Source organism: Callorhinus ursinus, unplaced genomic scaffold (assembly GCF_003265705.2).
Source record: "Callorhinus ursinus isolate GAN/ISIS: 27379988/994484 unplaced genomic scaffold, GSC_fseal_2.0 scaffold58, whole genome shotgun sequence".
NCBI lineage: Eukaryota > Metazoa > Chordata > Mammalia > Carnivora > Otariidae > Callorhinus > Callorhinus ursinus.
Window position 1 is genome coordinate 9127619 of NW_027397120.1, and position 16849 is coordinate 9144467.

Sequence of the window (16849 nt, forward strand, 5' to 3'; positions counted from 1 at the left end):
GCCAAGTGCTTAAAAGCAGAGCTCGGTCACACTATAGTATGATAGCATTTAACAGTTATAATTGTCTGCATGTCACTAATTGTCGTCACTACCAGCCACAATTCCTACCCCAGACTGGAAACCCAGGGAGAGCAGGGACTTTATCCTACTGACCACCGGAGCCTCAGCACCTAGGACAGTGCCTGGCATACACACAACAGGCATTAAATATTTGTTCAAAACCTCATACGAGGTGGCAATTAAAAATAAGGCAAGAAACAAACGAGAGAATTTTCCTAACACATTAAGTGTATAAAGCAAGATTCTTCCATATGACCCAAACTTTATAAAATTATATATACTAGAGCCCGCAGAGTTGCTCAGGAGGCTCCTAGCTGTAGGTAAACAGTCACCTGCAGCCTCTCACTCTGGAACAGCCGGAAGAATGAGGCCATGTGAGAAGCAGCTCACTTACAAACTGTTACCAGTCATCTGGAGCACCTGCCCAATGACACTTGCGGGTGCAAATGTGAAACATGTCATGAAGTCTCCAGGGCCAGGCTCCTCAGCCACCTCCATAAGATCTCTTGCATTCATGCTTCAAATGCTCTAGGGGATGACCAGCCACCCATTACCTTAAATACATCTAGGTTACCTCCTCAAATTAAATGTCACCAAGACACATGGCATGTACCATACATCACACCATCCCAAATAAAATCTCCAAATACGTTCACCCAGGCATTTTCATTTGATGTGGTTAAACAAAACCGGTTATTCACAGAAAATTCTGAAGGATGGATTTTGGATAACCAAAACATTATCTCCTATTGTAGGACTGGGTGATATAGTGCAATTCATTTTCGCATGCTGTTATCTAAATGTTTCTACAATTAACAAATTAATTCTGTAACAGTTACTAAATGCTTATTGAATTAACAAGGCTGAAAGTCACATGTCCAGTACACTGGACACTGTTCCAAAACTGTATTGATGGGGCGCCTCGGTGGCTCAGTTGGTTGAGGATCCAACTCTTGTTCGGCTCAGGTCATGATCTCAGGGTTGTGAAACTGAACCCCACATTTGGGCCCTGCGCTCAGTGGGGAGTCTGCTGGAGATTCTCTCTCCCTCTGCCCCTCCTGTTTGCATTGTCTCTTTAAAATAAATAAATCTTAAAAAAACAAAATTATATTGAAAATTGCTTTTGAAAAAGGGATCTCCTCTGTTATCCAGCAATACCAAAGTGGCCCAATGCTCACGTGCCAGAGTACAAAAAGACATGGTCCCTGCTTTTGATGGAACGTAACACAGGAGGCAAGGTGTGTACGTACAAAAATGTTAAAATGCCAGGCAGTATATGCTAAAGGTATATCAACAGGAGGTGCTTCATGCAAGTTTTGAGGAAGCATATACTCTTGTAAGCTGGAGTGAGGTTGGAAGGCTTCATGGCCAAGAGGATCTTGAACAGGACCTTGCACGAGGATTCAAATAAAACTGAAAGAGCAATTCAGAAAAGGGAAAAGCCTGAGCAGACTGTGAAATCTGGTAGTCAGTGTGTGTAACTGAGCAACAGTAAAGCAAACACCCGGCACTCACTCAAGAGCACAGAATCCTAATGTTTTCTCTGGGAAATGGTAAAAAGTACAGTGTTGGGGATGGGGGGGGTATGGAGGGTGTGGGGAGAAGGGAATGGGGCAACAAGTAGAGGCTCCGGGGCAAAGACATTTGGGAAAACTAGGTTTAACAAAGTATCAGGTATGTCTCTACTGCTGGAGTTCTCCAAGCTCTAGCACGGATAACGGATAACGTGCATTGAGCCTCCTCCTCCTGGGGAAGACATCATCTTATTTGACCACTCAGTCCTTTTTCACTGAAGAGATTCATACACAGCAAAACTTAGGACACACCTCTTTAACAGATAACAAAAGCAAAACAATAAAGGGCTTGAATGCCAACGGCAAACTTTGAGGTCCGGCCTCGGTCCAATCAGGCCTGGACTTTCCCCACTACAAGAGGAACTGCTGATGTACCCTTAAGTTTCTACACAGAACTCAAACCAGGTATTGCTGCCCCCACATAAGCACCTACTTGTCAGAATCCCCAGTGGCCAGCCCCATCCCTGTTCTTCTAAGACCACCTGGACAGTCAGCAGTGGCTTCCTGGTGATCTGCAGGCCTTGGACACATGCCTTCTCGTAAAGTGATTCAGGGACCTCTATGAGCAATGGGGAGCACCGGACAATCCCAAGCACATTATGAGAAAAACAGCAAGCGTTTTTCAAGTCTTGTGTGGTATAGAGCAGCTTTCTCAAATTAGAGGTGGCAAGCCGGCTTATGTGTTATAAAATCAGTTCAGGGGGCCATCACCGGCATTTCTTCAAAGAAAGAAAGGAAATAATAAAAAGAATGAAAAGAAAGGAAAGGAAAGGGGCGCCTGGGTGGCTCAGTTGTTAGGTGTCTGCCTTCGGCTCAGGTCGTGATCCCAAGGTCCTGGGATCGAACCCCGCGCATCAGGCTCCCTTGTGGGAGCCTGCTTCTCCCTCTCCCGCTCCCCGCCTCCCCCACTTGTGTTCCTTCTCTCGCTTTGTCTCTGTCAAATAAATAAATCTTAAAAAAAAAAAAAAAAAAGGAAAGAGAAAAAGAAAAAAAAGAAAAAAAAAACCAGATGCACCACATGTACGAAGGGCAAGGAAGACTTTATGAAATTTGTCTCTATTACACATACTGGATTGACCTCTGTTCAAATGTATTTCCTACTTGGATCCCAGCTAAAAGGTCTGAAAGTCACTGTTCAGAAGATGCAGAACTCCGGGCGGAGGCTGGAGGCTGCTGTACTCGCCAGCTGAGTGAGGAGCAGTGGGAGAGGGCCAGCAGAAAGAATCATCATCAGAAGAGACACTTAAAAACAGTGAAGAGAATATAGGGGAAGGAAATCAAGGAAAACACTAAGGTATTCGCCCTGGGTCATTTGGGGGAAAGGTGGCTGTAATCCCAAACAGGCAAACTGTGAATGAGAGCAGGTTAACAGGTCCACAAGGGAGGTAGGGAGACACATTCAGGTTGAGACATATCTGGTTTCAAGAGACAGAGGACGTCCAGATGGAAGTACACAAATAGCTCTCCCACACCACACTCAAAAACAGGTCCCCAACATTGCTTTAATTTTAGTCACCTTTTACAATACCATATTAATTCCCTTTCAGTTAAACAATGTTTTGAATTTATGCTTTGTCCTCAACCAAGTGGTTATGACTCTGAAAAGCACATAATCGCACTAAAGAACCAATGCCATCAGTCTCTGGCTATTACATTATTTACCATCCCAAGGGCTTCACTTTGATTTAGCGTTTGATGGATAAGTACAGACAGGTCTGTCATTTGGCTCTGTGTGTGCGCGTACAATGGCCGCATCAGCACAGGGATGTGTGAGCCACATGAGCCCTACTGCACCAGCACCGGGAGAGTCCTGCCAAAGGGCACCCGTCAGCTGCCACACTGTCTGTGCCCACCCTGTGATGCTACACAGTTGGCTCAAGGGCCCTGCTGATCCAGCAAGAGGGCACGAGGGAAATGGCAGAACTCCAACAGATCACTTTAGCCAGGACTGAATCTCCAATGTACACCAGAATAGACATAATTAAACGAGGCAGTGTGGACTTAAAGGTAAAATGTCATCCCCACCAGGCCCTTGATGAAGCGAGTTTTGCTTTACAGAAGCCTTTTTATGAAGTAAATTACATTAATTACCAACATTTAAAAACATCCAACATTTAAGGGTTCTGAATCTCTGATTTATTAGACAGCATGGAAATAACAGGTTTAAATTATTTTACAAAAAGAGCTCTAGCTGCTCATAATAAACAGCAACTGGGCTTTCTGGGGATAAAAACAATTCTTCAGACTACCACACAAGGACACAAAGACTCCTCATCCTATACAGTCAGCATGAAAGGGCACACAGACAAGTTTTTTGTTAAGACAGAAAACAGAGAAATCCACATACTAAATAAGGTGTCCACAATGACTCTAACGCATCCCTTAGGGGATAAGTATGTATTTGTAGGAAGCAAAACAAAGCTTTCCATAGAGAAACCACTTTCACGAGATGATTAGGTGGACCTGCAATGAAGAAAATACATTTCAAAAGATGGTTCAGACTTACACTAAGTTTTCACTGAAACACTTAGAAAATAAAAGACCTTTCTCTGTATCAAAAGAATTTCTTAAAAAACATGTCACGGGTAAATTTCAGTAAAGGTCCAAGGCCCATCCAAAACATACATTTGCAAATAATATAAATAAAACACCGAAGTTTGACCACAGAAATACTATTTGGAACTAGCTAGAACAGGCCAAGCTAAGTTCGTGTTCTGCTTCAGGGCATTACATTAAAGTGAATCTCATTCTCACTATAATTTTTTTCTTTTTAACCTTAATCACCAGCGGCTGGGCAACTGAAATGGACATGAGAACTATATAAATGTCAGAGAAATATGTAAACCTTGTTAATGTTTCCAAAAATTCATTTAGAGATAGAAACAGGTCCAAATAGATGCCTGTCTAAATGTACTGCAATTACGTTACAATTATTTTTCCAAATACACAGATATGCTCTGTCTTTTCTCAGCTCATTACTGACTCAAACAATTTGCCCTTCTGGGATCAATTGTTTGCTAATAAATAATTGTTTACAGTCACAAAATGAAGTTAGGAGGTTTTCTTATTAGTTTTCCTTCTGCACCCTAATAAGATTGAAAACTAGCTGATTCCCAGGAGTCTAACCTTAACCTTGCTTTGTTGAACAGCCCAGGAAACGATGAACCATCTGCTTCGGAAAATAATGGACGGCCAAGAGGAAATACTGTTTAATTGTAGATTAACCTCCTCATGAGGCAGTCTGAGGCAGCTTTCGAATTAGCAACTACAACCAGCAAAAGAAACAAATGGCTCAAGAGCCTTTTCCTCCACCATTTAAGGTCCAGAAAGAATGCAAAAGGATTTTTATTACCTATATTTATTTACAAATATGTATTTCCACAGTGGAAACAAAATCAAGGTCAAAACTGATTCTCAAAAGTGTAATCACTGCCCTCCAATTTTGTTTGCCCAGAATACCCTTAATGCAACAAACCATCAACCATCTCATGCACTTAAAAGTGTTCGTTTAAAAAAAAAAAAATCAATAAAAACCTCTTTTCCATTATTTTCAGGTTCTTAATAATATTAAAATTAATATATTTCCCTGGTTTCTTTGTTAATAGTAATAAATCCACCATTGGGGAGTACGAATTGTTTTATTATCATCAACATGGCACTTAAGTAAATGAAATCTTGTCAAGTACATGGTGACCTACAAGTTCAAAAGAAAAAAGAACAGCATGAGATCAAAATGGCCGGCCAGGACAAGAAACACAAAAGTGAGAGATTAAATGCAAACACAGCCCTTTATCCAACAGGCCTCACATGCTAAGTCTTTGCTAATGTCAAACCTGTAAAAGTATGCATGATATTGAATATTTAATACTCTGCCCCTTTTCAGGGACTCAACCAATTTAGCAAGGGCGCTAAACCATTTTAACTCAGACAAGTAGAAGAATCCTGAACACATTCAGTCATTCCATATTTATGGAGGCCTGGGTAGAGAGGGACAGAGAACAGACAAAGACCCCTGGGGGCAAGTATTTTATGGTTTAACAAGAGCCTAAGTATCGGTTTTCCCTCAGGCCTGGTGCAGGTAATTAAGTAAAGAGCTTTGCCCTGTTGATACCAAAAAAATGTAAATCGTTCCTCTCTGTTAACAGTTACAACCAAGAGCCAAAGACAGCTATAAAAATTTCAAAACTACGGAAATTTGCTATTCCAGGCGAGGCCATATTACTCTGGGTTTCCAGTAAGACCTGAAGGTCATTCACTTTGTGTAAATATTAAAGAAACAACCTCTGTGGAGAGGAAAGATTTTTGGCAGTTCAAATTCTTAAATATCTTAAACAGAATTTGCTAAAATAAATTATTCTTGAATTCCTCAACTTAATTTTGAAGCAGTGAGCTAGTAATAACTCCAGAGATTCATATAATAGTGCCTATTCAAGAAGAATGAGAGTTTGACATTCTTCTCTACCCAACAACTAGGCACAATTTTATCCATCAGACGTCTATCAACCTACGGATATTGAAAGCTTGGGGAGAACAAGATAAAATCAAGTCCGACCCCACAGTCAGCTGTAATATGGAGCAGGCATCAACAATGCTATTCATGAATTTAGAAAAATTAATAAATCCTGGGTTGAATGCAAGAAAAGGCTCAAATACAGGTGAAGCATACTCACTTGGGTTTTGTTTCTGCATCTGTCACTTGGCGAATGAAGATACCATCTTCAGGATGTTCTGTGTCATCCATTTCATACATATACGACGATGCTATTGCGAGCGTGGTCCCGTCATTACTGAAGGCCAGGGACGCAATGCTGGTGGGGTACCGATGGAACTGGCACAGTCGCTTTTTGTTAAATGGATCCCAAATGTTTACAAATCCATCAGAGCCACCTGCAAGTCATTTCAAAAGAGGTAAAACGGTTCTTAAAAGCAGGTACAGAAAAAAACCATTATCCTTAATGGTTAATTTTTAAGGTCACAGAAGTTACATTTTCCCCACAGATGATAACATTTTTACTTCCTAAACATCAGAAAAAGCAAGCACAATTTTTTAAAAACTCTTCCTAAGTGCAATGAACTGTCTAATGTTCAGTTAAAGCAAAATTGTTGGGGCGCCTGGGTGGCTCAGTCGGTTGGGCGTCCGACTCTTGATTTTGGCTCAGGTCAGGATCTTGGGGTTGTGAGATCGAGCGCCACGAGCCCCACGGGGCGCTCTGCGCTCAGTGCGGAGTCTGCTTGGGATTCTCTCTCTCCCTCTACCCCTCACCCCCTTTTCTCTCTACAATTAATTTAACTGAAATAAAATAAAGCAAAATTGTTATCTCAACGATGTGATGTAGGCACACGTGCTATACTATACCTGTAGCAAATGTATTGTGGATGTTGTGAAAGGAAATGGCATTGACTGGGTAAATCTGCTCGATATTGTTCTCCTTTAGTCTGTGACACTTGAAGGCATACTTCTTCTTCTGTACCTCAGGGCTTGGGTCCAGGTACTCAACTGCCACTCGGCCTTCAATGGAGCTCAATACATAACCCTGTCAAGAGGGAACCAGAGGACAAAAACGGTTACTCCAGCTTCCAAAAACAAGGCACTAATTCCCAAATTCAATCTGCACTAAAGAGGATTATTTCAGAAACGAAAGTACAGCCAGGTTTTAACCAGGTACAGGTTTTAAACTACAGTAACACAGCTATGACCAGTCCAAGAGTTAAAGAACATTTATACCCGTTCTATAAAAAAAGAAAAATAAGGCTATCACATCTAGTAATTTTGTCAAATCTAGACAAGATTTTTAAAGTGCTTTAGTATCATTTATTTGTTGTCTTGTCCAGAGGGGGCTCAAATTTGTGCTCTGTGCCTCTTCACCTCCAACAACTCTTAAGAACTGTGTGTCCTTCGGCGGGGGTGGGGGTGGGGTTATCAATGATCCGAATCAACTACAACACCAGTCTTCTGCCTCAGTCATTCTGCCTTTTGCATCTAAGTACAGCATGGTGAGTTCACACACAGACAACACAGGTTTTCAACAATGTTCAAAGTTGGTTTGCCGTTTCAAACCTTTTCTCACCTTTCCCTGAAAAGACAATATGTCAAAGAAACTAAAGGATATGATATTATGAACCCTATATTTTATTTATTTTTTTAATTCTAAAGGTATGAAGAAGAATTATTCCTGGAAAACTACTTGGGGAGAAAAAAAAATCAGTGAAATCTTAAAACTTCCATCATCAACTAGAAACATGTACTAACAAAGTTTTAGACATACGACATAAAAATAATATTTATAAATACAAGGATATCTTATCATCACAGTCAAATCTTTAAAAGTCACATAACTGCAATGCCTTATCTTCAATGGAAATTTACAATTTCCTGAGAAAAAGAACTGTGATCACCATTTGAGGTACCAGCCTTTCGAGATAAAGGGCCAAGAGAATAACTGACATAATTGCATCTAGCTCCTCAACCACTAAAGGATAGCATAAGATTTCAAAGATATCTGCCGTTTTTAATGACTTTTCCTCTCATAAAATTCTTATAGCAGCTGACACCACCACCAACTCTCCTTCAAACTTTAAGGATTTGAGGGGAAAAGAGGCTCACTAATAAACAGGGCAATCTTGTTTAGCAGTGATGATGGGGAGGGGAACCCACCCCACATTTCAAGAGGTAGTGATTACATAAGGATCAGCGCCTTCTCTTAAAAAAAAAAAAAAAAAAAAAAAATCCAAGTTCTGCTGTCAGACCAGCTAAAGAACTCTATTATTATCAGAGTTACAGAGGCAAAAAAAAAAAAAAAGAGTACAGCAAATTCCATAATCCTAAATCTCCAGATTTAAATTTGAATTCACCCGTTTGGTAAACTAAAATATGTGCAAAACGCTCCCTGATTACCATATACCTGTCAAGCATCCTGGACCAAGGAAATCAGAAGACCTCTATTCAAACCACTGGTAGATTACTTAACCTCTCTGAACATCAAGATCTTATCTGAAACTGGGTTAACACACTACTCTTTAACACAAGGCTGTTGAAAATGTAACTACAGCAAATTCTAAATCAGTACTCAAAACATTTTTTAAAAAGCAAAGCTTTAAAAGGCAGTGACCAATGAGATGAGATCTTATTTTCAAATTCGCAAACAGGGGATGGGGAATATGTCAGTACCTGCTTGTTTGGAAATGCCCGGATGCAGCGAGTCTGGTACTTGAGGCTGGACTCCCGGCGCTGTTGCACATAGCCCATGTTCCGTAAGTCCCACACCAGCACTCTGCGGCCTGCAGTGCCCACAATCAGCCGGTCTCCAGACACTGAGAGGGTATACACCTTTCAAGAAGACCAAAACTTACTAAACTCCACCTATTTGCCTAAACAGGCCGTTTAATCCCTGAAGAAGTCCACTAACTGTGAAACCATAAAAGTTGGCTGATCAGGTTCTCAAACACAGGTATTAAATTTTAAATGCTACAGTTACACAAACCAAGTAATGTGCACAAAATAATCAATCCAAAATATTCTTAATACTTAGCCATGTATCATATAATGTACATTCTAATTAATTCTGCAAAAACACTTTTGAGACTTAATTCTCTTGGTTACTGAAACAAATTCAATTATTAAGCAATTTTTCCAGCCTTCCTGTTTCATTTAGTAACAATGCAAGTGTAAAAACTACTCAAAAAGGAGATAATAAAGTCATAAAAACAATTCAAGATACCTCTCAATAGGCTTCTAGCTTTTCATAAAATAATCATTTTCCAAGTTATTTGTTTATGACCACCCTTTAAAAAAAGATTTCATGTTGTTAACTCTAAAAATCTTGATTTTCTAGCTGTCACAGTGAATAAAAAGGCCTTTCCAAGAAGAATGAAGGAGCCATCATTAATTAGCTGCTTAGTTGCTTTTGGTGGCATATGCACTCAAAATTAAAAGCCAAGAACAGTGGTCTGGCATGTGACAAAGCACATTCTTGTGCCTTGATGTCCTACTAAACACTCAAGACAAAGTTCATCTTTAGTGAAAATTTAAAAAGCATCTTCTCCCTTACAGGCATCTATTTTGCCCACATGATGCCCTTTTTACAATATTAAAAAAATTTCCATATAAAATTCCTTTATAATCACAGAATTTCCTGCCAGCAAGTATTTCAAGTGGTTTGTTTTCAAATAGCAAATTCAAGAAAATAGTGCCAAAATGTATTTTCCTGATCACATTAAATAATTTTTTTAAATCTAGACTTCAGGCATAAAGCTGTACTCTGGTTATTACTTTCAACTAAGAAGCAACTAATTTAATCTGAGTTAATATTTTAAAACCTGAAGAATCACTATTAAAAAATGAAGAGAGCCCATGGCCTGGTAAGACATCTCTTTAACATTCAGTAACTAAACCACAAGGTTAGTAATCACTAACGTGTTAACTATATACCACCACCCCAAAATACCAAGTTAGGTTTAACAATACAACAACCCAATAGTCGCAGATTTCTGACCTCAAAATTCAACAACTAATTTGACTAAGGGAAAAATCAGGAATTAAAAAGATTCAAAACAGCAGATTTAACATAAGCATATTTAAATAACAGAAATTCGAGATCTACCGCAGGTTACTCAGAAAGCACAATGTTTGCAGAAAAATAGAAATTAACCTCAGACACGTGAAACGCCAAACTTAAAAAACACAGAATCCAGAAAGAGATCGATTTATAACAGTACAATCAGATTGGGAATTTTATCTTAAATCTTTACTATACAGGTGACACACAAGCTTCTAATAGGGCTTTCTATCCCCACTGATCGTAAATCATGTGAAACCACTGTCATGCTACTGACTAGGTATATACATTTATCAAAGAAAGTATTAAAAAAGGTGACATAATGAACCTTGCTGAACCAATAAGCAGCTTGATTCAGTGTGGCTGTCCATTATACTATATTCTGTCAGCAATTTATCACAGCTCTTAACATGTTACATACAACCATAAATCAAAACTAGAAACAATGCAATTATTTTATTCTGAACAAAGGTCTTGCCAGAAGTAGATTCGACTGTGATGTGACAGAAATAATGGCTCTTTGGATGCACTACAGTATATAATGATGGCTAACAGGAACTGAATAGTATATTTACACTAAGGAAATAGACTCAAGTGAAGGATACCTTTAAACTGCTAAAACAATCAATCTTTAAAATTAACTACCACCTGATAAAGTCTGATGAGGCTACAGCAAGAATGCTCAATTACACTTTCATTGTACAGATCAAAAGATCAGAATAATACACAAAGTTTCAGTTTTAAAAAAGCTTTCTTCAGGAGAGCCTTCAAACGACATCTGTCAACATTAAAAATAAATAAATAAATGGCAAAACCCAGGGAATATAGGACACCTTTCTCACTAACTTCAACTTCAAAATAACCCATTCCACCCTCTTAACAGTCCACTCAAATGAAACCTCAGGTCATAAGTGAAAATGAGTGATGCTCTGTCCCACTTCCTGGTTTGGGCATGTCAAACCCAATTTAAGGCAATCCAACAAGTCTTTGCTAAATGACTTCTCTGAAAAGGCATTGAGTTGCTTCTCAGTCCCGGGATTTAAAGCATTAACAATACAGAGCAGTGGGTTTATTTAAGCCACTACTATCCAGTACAAAGATGACAACAAACAGAAAAAAAAAGCTGACCCAAATACCAAAATCCAATCCCTTTGCTTCAAAAAGAATCAACTTTTTTTTAAGTAATCTCTACACCCAATGTGGGGCTCAAACTCATAATCCCAAGATCAAGAGTCGTGTTCTTTACTGACTGAGCCAGTCAGGCACCTCTCATCAACTCTTAATTAACCTTCAAATTCAACACCATATTCATCAAACGTGCATCAAATCAAATCACCCCAAAGATTATAATTTCTATTTTGAATGTAAAGAGCCTACCTTTTCAGGCTGAGAGAAGGTCCCTGCATTACAAGGAGTTCTGGGATCCCACAGTTTAACTGTCTGGTCCCAACTCCCTGTCACCATCACGTTCACTTCAGGGCAGTATTCAACACATCTGATAGGGGCATCATGGGTTCCAACGAGATTTTCTACGGGGGGAAAAAAAAAAATCACCCAGCTTTACTACTACCTCCACTAAACAAAGATTCCTCAAGTGAACAATAGAAGGAAACACTGATTAAACTGTAATGAATCGGCTTCCACCAACTCAATGAAAATGTCTGCATATGGAAAAATTTCTACATGACTATAAGTAGTCATCCATTCCTCTCTGTTCACCTTACAATGCATAGTTTGATTCACTAACGTGGTACATACCAAAGGCTGACTTAAATTTCACATTACATTAAATTGGTGGCATATCTGGTTTTTTTCCCTCATTTGATTCTAGACTCCTTAAAATCAGAAACCTTGTTGAACGCCATAGTTCTGACTTTATCTACTGCAGGTTCTGATACACGGTAGGTACTCAAATACCTGCTGAATGAAAGAATGAGTAGAAAACTCTGGTTTCCTGGATCTGGATAAAACTTACTGCACTCAAGCCAACATTTATAAGAAACTTATTTACGTGGCAACAGGGTATCTGAAAGCTGGGGGATGAGGCAGGCAGGGAGTCTTATGATTAGTCCCCTTGGTTTTCATGGTGGGTCAAATTTCCAACAGACAATTTTTTTCCTTTCTATTTCAACTCTTCACACTTTCTCACCCATTCATTCAACGAACATCTACTAAATGTCAAGTATGTGCCAAAATCTATGCCACATGCTAAGGACATGACAAATAAAAATATGTGATCCTGATCCTCAACCAGGAAAACTACCTGTTTAAAAAATATATCATTTAAACAAGAAAAAAAAGGACCTCATGAAGTTCAGCAATGACCTCCTGAGAATAAACAGCTAATTCCCTTAACTATGGTCTCCATATCAAAAATCTTTGTATTTCAGTGTTTTTTTTCTTCTCAGTTTTCCAACAAATAGGACCCAAACCTGCAAGCTAACTTATATAATCTAACAAAACCAAAGTTTTGCAGTTCTAAGTTACATGACAAAGTGACTTTCATGAAATAACCTCTTCTAAGTTCTTGTTTTTTTGACAAAATATTGTGCTCAACTTCTTTCCATTCTCCCACTGTCCCGCTAATGCTCAGCTAGTCACATCTCTGTGACTTGCCAACTGCTTTAAGTACATCTATACCTAATGTATGCACGTACAAAAAAAATTTTTTTAATGCTCCAAGAGCTCCGTGCATTTGAGTTCCATTCCATTTCTGCTCTGTTCCAAAGTCACCATAAAAAATTGGTGAAGTCATTTCCTATCCAGGCCTCTAAGAAACTAACTTAAAAAAAAAGTCATCTTATTATTCATTCAATAAATGTAACTGAAGCATATTCTATGCTAAATCATCACACAAGCAGAATTAATACAGTAGCTGGACAGGACTGGCTATTTTATAATATCAGATTTTTAAAGACCTATCATCTTTCAGTCTGAACTAAATAAGCTCCTGAAAAGAGAGCACTCAAACATCAGCACTGTCCTGGAAAATCTTAATGAGCAGTAGACTACTATGGGGTCCAGTCCACCTCTGAGGACAGGTACAGGTCACATACTTAAGGACAACTTCATGTAAATACTCAGAGTGGTGATCCTAATGGAACGAATTTACTGAGAAAGTACATGCGCATTTTGTGATCAGTAATTTAATGGTTATCATTCAAACAAAAAAGTCTTAAATTGAAGCCACTATTACTTGTAAACAAATCGGGAACTAAGCAATTCAGGAACCACTCTTCCCAAATAAACATTTACACTTTAGTACCCTAGCTGAGAAAACAATAAACTGATAAAAATGTGCCCATATTACCTTGATCAGTGTTCAAATCATGCATTTTCAATTGATGGTCTAATCCCCCACTCCAAGCATGTGTTGGATCCTACAAAATAGAAGTTTCAAGTCATTCAAAAGTTATAGACGTTTACAAAGTGTTTCAAAATTCCTGTTTCTACAGCCAGCTGTTCACTTTATGCTCAGGATGATGTACACTGGGCTCTCACACACACAAAATAGAGCAAATAAGTGGTCACCAAAATAACAGCAAATTAAGGAAGGACTGTTCACCTCACTGGCTGTGAGCACACAGGTATTCCTATTTCCTAGGGAAAACAAAAAACCTTCCTTTTGATAAGGCAACCAAATTTTACTGTCTTGTTGTAAATTTCAAATACAAATGTCAGATATCCACAAAGTTTGCAGGGTTACTCTTTTTGAAAGAGGAGACCGTTTCCGCCGTCTGCATAACCCCAACCCCCCAAAAAACTGTATTTGGCTCAACACAGTGTTCAGGAAAATCTTAAGAGCTGGCCAAATAACTACCGACAGAAGCTTCTACCCGATACTGGTAGAAGGACGGTATCAACACAGGATATCCTAAAACAAAGAGGGCAGGTGCTCGAACTGAGGACACCTACATAGAAGGCGCAGTCCAGGACGGCGCCGGTGTGCTGGTACTTGAGCCGCATGGAGTTGGCCGGCACATCGTAGAGGCGCACCGACGTGTCCCAGGAGGAGACCAGCAGGAACTGGGACGTGTTGGGGCTGAACTTCACCGAGGAGATGCCGTCCTCGGGTGGCTGGTTCAGTTTGAACTCGTTAGAACCGGTCATCTACGGAACAAGCGACCAGTCAGTCCGCAATGGTTCGGGGTGTTGGGCTGACTGCACGCCGCGTATTCAGGGGGCTTCACGGTTAGGAGGTGCCTTACGGGCGCGCGGGCGGGGGGGTCTTAGAGGGGAGGGACCTAGAGAACCTCGGCGACCCGGAGTCTGCGCCTGCGCAGACCCTGCGCGCCCGCGGCCGTCGGAACTCACCCCCCCCATCCCCCGCCGCCCCTTCTAGGTGTCCCAAGCCGCCCGGCCCGCGCCCGGGTACCCCCAACTGCCGCCCCCAGCATAGCCTGCCGCGGGCTCCCGCACCCCGGCCCCTCCGCCAGGCCTACCGCCCCGGACGCTCCTAAAATAAAGAGGATTGGAAGGGAAACGGGTTCCCCGCGGCCGGCTCCGGCCTGGGATGTCACTAAAGAGTCCGCCCCAGAGCCCCGTCGCCTAGCCCCTGCTACCTTGGGCTCCGCTCAGAAACAACTTGGCCGCCGCTGACCGCCGCCACCACCAACCTCGCTTCGCTCCGAGCACTCGCGGGCTGGGCAAAAGAGGCGGAGAGGAAGCTCCAGCGTATGGCCGCCATTGGCTAATTTCAAACGCCAACGTCTCGCTCGAGGCAGCCAATTGGTCCGCTCGGAGGGCCCGGCGACGGTCAACCCAGCCATCTTGTTCCGGCTCAAAGGCAAACGGCGGCTTTTCCGATCACGTGGTCTCCCTTTATCACAAGGCTGAGGCACGGGTCCTCGAGAAGGACGAGGGGAAACTACAATTCCCAAAGTGCGCCGCGCCGAGGCTGAGCCCACGCTCTCTCCCGCCCGTGTGCAGCACGCTGGGAAATGTAGTTTCCTGGGGGCCGACGCCTGGTCGGTCTTCTGAATAGTAGGCGGGAAAGATGCTCTTTCCAATTGGACCCGTGGCGCACTCCCCAACTCGGTCTCTCGGACGCAAGAACCCCATTTTGGTCAATACTTCTGTAGAAGTAAATTATTCTCCCTTTCACCGGACATGCATACGCCCATGAAGTTAACCAAAAATTGGAGTGGAAATATTTGCTCTAATCAATTGCATTACTCTTCCCTGATTTATTCTCATTTTCCCGGCGTTTCCACCCCTTAGCCAGGGTCTCACATTTTCCATTGTCTTAAGATCTATGGATATCATAAAAACTCATCCTTATTTTTACTATGCTTTATCCCTCCATTCCATCTTTCTGCAAACATTTATTGAGCACCCACTGAATACCAGGCCCGGTGAGAGCATCTGGGAAGATACATTAATCAGACAGTCCTTGCTCTCGGGGAGGAACTCACTGTCCAGAAGGGTGGACAGCCTGGAAAAGAATTACTCTGCAGTGCGTTAGAGCTCGAAAGCTTCTGTATATTTAAGCAGCGTCCTAAAATGACAGCTACAAGCTTCTCCCCATTCACCTTCCCACCCCCAAAACTCCCTAGAGTTGCAGGCTCAGTTTGCTCCCATTATCTGTTTCTAGACTCCTACAGAAATAGGAGAATCGAGAAGTTGCTTCTGGAACTTACTTGACCTCCATGAAAGAAAAGTAATTCTTAATCTATAACTAGAATGCTGTGACTCAGTTACTCTTGAATATCAAAAACTCATTGATAATTTTCAATTTAATCCATAATGTAACCTCTTTTTCACTGCCTTTTGTGAAAAAAAAATTTATTTTATTATGTGATTTTGTGTGAAGCGGGAGGAAATTGTTGGAGTTACAGTGTTTAACTTTTAAGGTATATTAATAGAGGAAAAGTGTTGTTGGTCTTTACCCATTCACAGACCCTACGCAGGTGCACTTCTTTTCAGGATTCTTGACACAATAAAGACACACACAGTAACCACCCTTCTGCCCAATGTGTTGATATTACTGCTAAAAGAACAGAAACTTGCCCTCCCTCATTGCCAATCCTCATACTTGGTTCTCTATATTTCCTCTTTCAACAAGTTAATGGTGAGGTTAAGAATTTTAAAATGCAGTGCCTTACCTCCATTCTAACTTTGGCTAAATAATTTTATCTCCAAATAATTCTATTTGGTTCCCTCTCCCAGTTGTTTATTTAATTCTATTAGAGTTTCAAGATTCTGAGCATGAATTATCTGCTAATAAAATCTAAGTGTATTTCATTATACAGTGTGTGTATGATTCAGGTCCCTCTGGGCACGCAGTTGCAGCCGGACTCTATTCGAGTTTTAAGAAACGTCAATCTTTTAAATCCAGTTTACAGCCTGAATAGGAGGCTGATGATTTTGCTGATTATTCAAATGAATTGATAGTCTTGAGATAGGAGATCTGGCCACAATGGAATCCTGAACATTTTAAATCCAAATGCAAAGTCGTGTGTGTGTGTGTGTGTGTGTGTGTGTGTGTGTGTGTGTTAACACTCAGTTACCTGTAGGAGCAGGGAATTCCCAGAAACTAATTACAGTGTTGGATCACCTTTGACTGCTAATTTCTGAAGTAGTAAAAGGACTGAAATATCCACTATATGATATCATCCCTGAAATCTTAAGGGCAAAATCACTCTGCCATTAAGAGCCTAG

At 40.8% G+C, this 16849-nt stretch overlaps 1 protein-coding gene across 2 annotated transcripts; it reads right to left on the minus strand.

Moving 5' to 3' along the window:
* Window positions 1-2655: 2655 nt before the first annotated feature.
* On the minus strand, window positions 2656-14910 carry BUB3 (BUB3 mitotic checkpoint protein). Of its 2 annotated transcripts, none has more exons than XM_025880270.2 (8): window positions 14752-14910; window positions 14105-14299; window positions 13500-13569; window positions 11567-11718; window positions 8803-8961; window positions 6991-7168; window positions 6305-6521; window positions 2656-4097 (listed from the first exon to the last, which is right to left on the minus strand). In XM_025880270.2, the coding sequence occupies exons 2-8, from the start codon at window positions 14297-14299 to the stop codon at window positions 4088-4090; spliced, it is 981 nt and encodes a 326-aa protein (XP_025736055.1). In that variant the 5' UTR covers window positions 14752-14910; the 3' UTR covers window positions 2656-4087. The 2 variants fall into 2 exon arrangements, with proteins under 2 accessions (XP_025736055.1, XP_025736054.1); XM_025880269.2 differs by having other exon boundaries at window positions 2656-5328.
* Between the last annotated feature and the right edge of the window lie 1939 nt (window positions 14911-16849).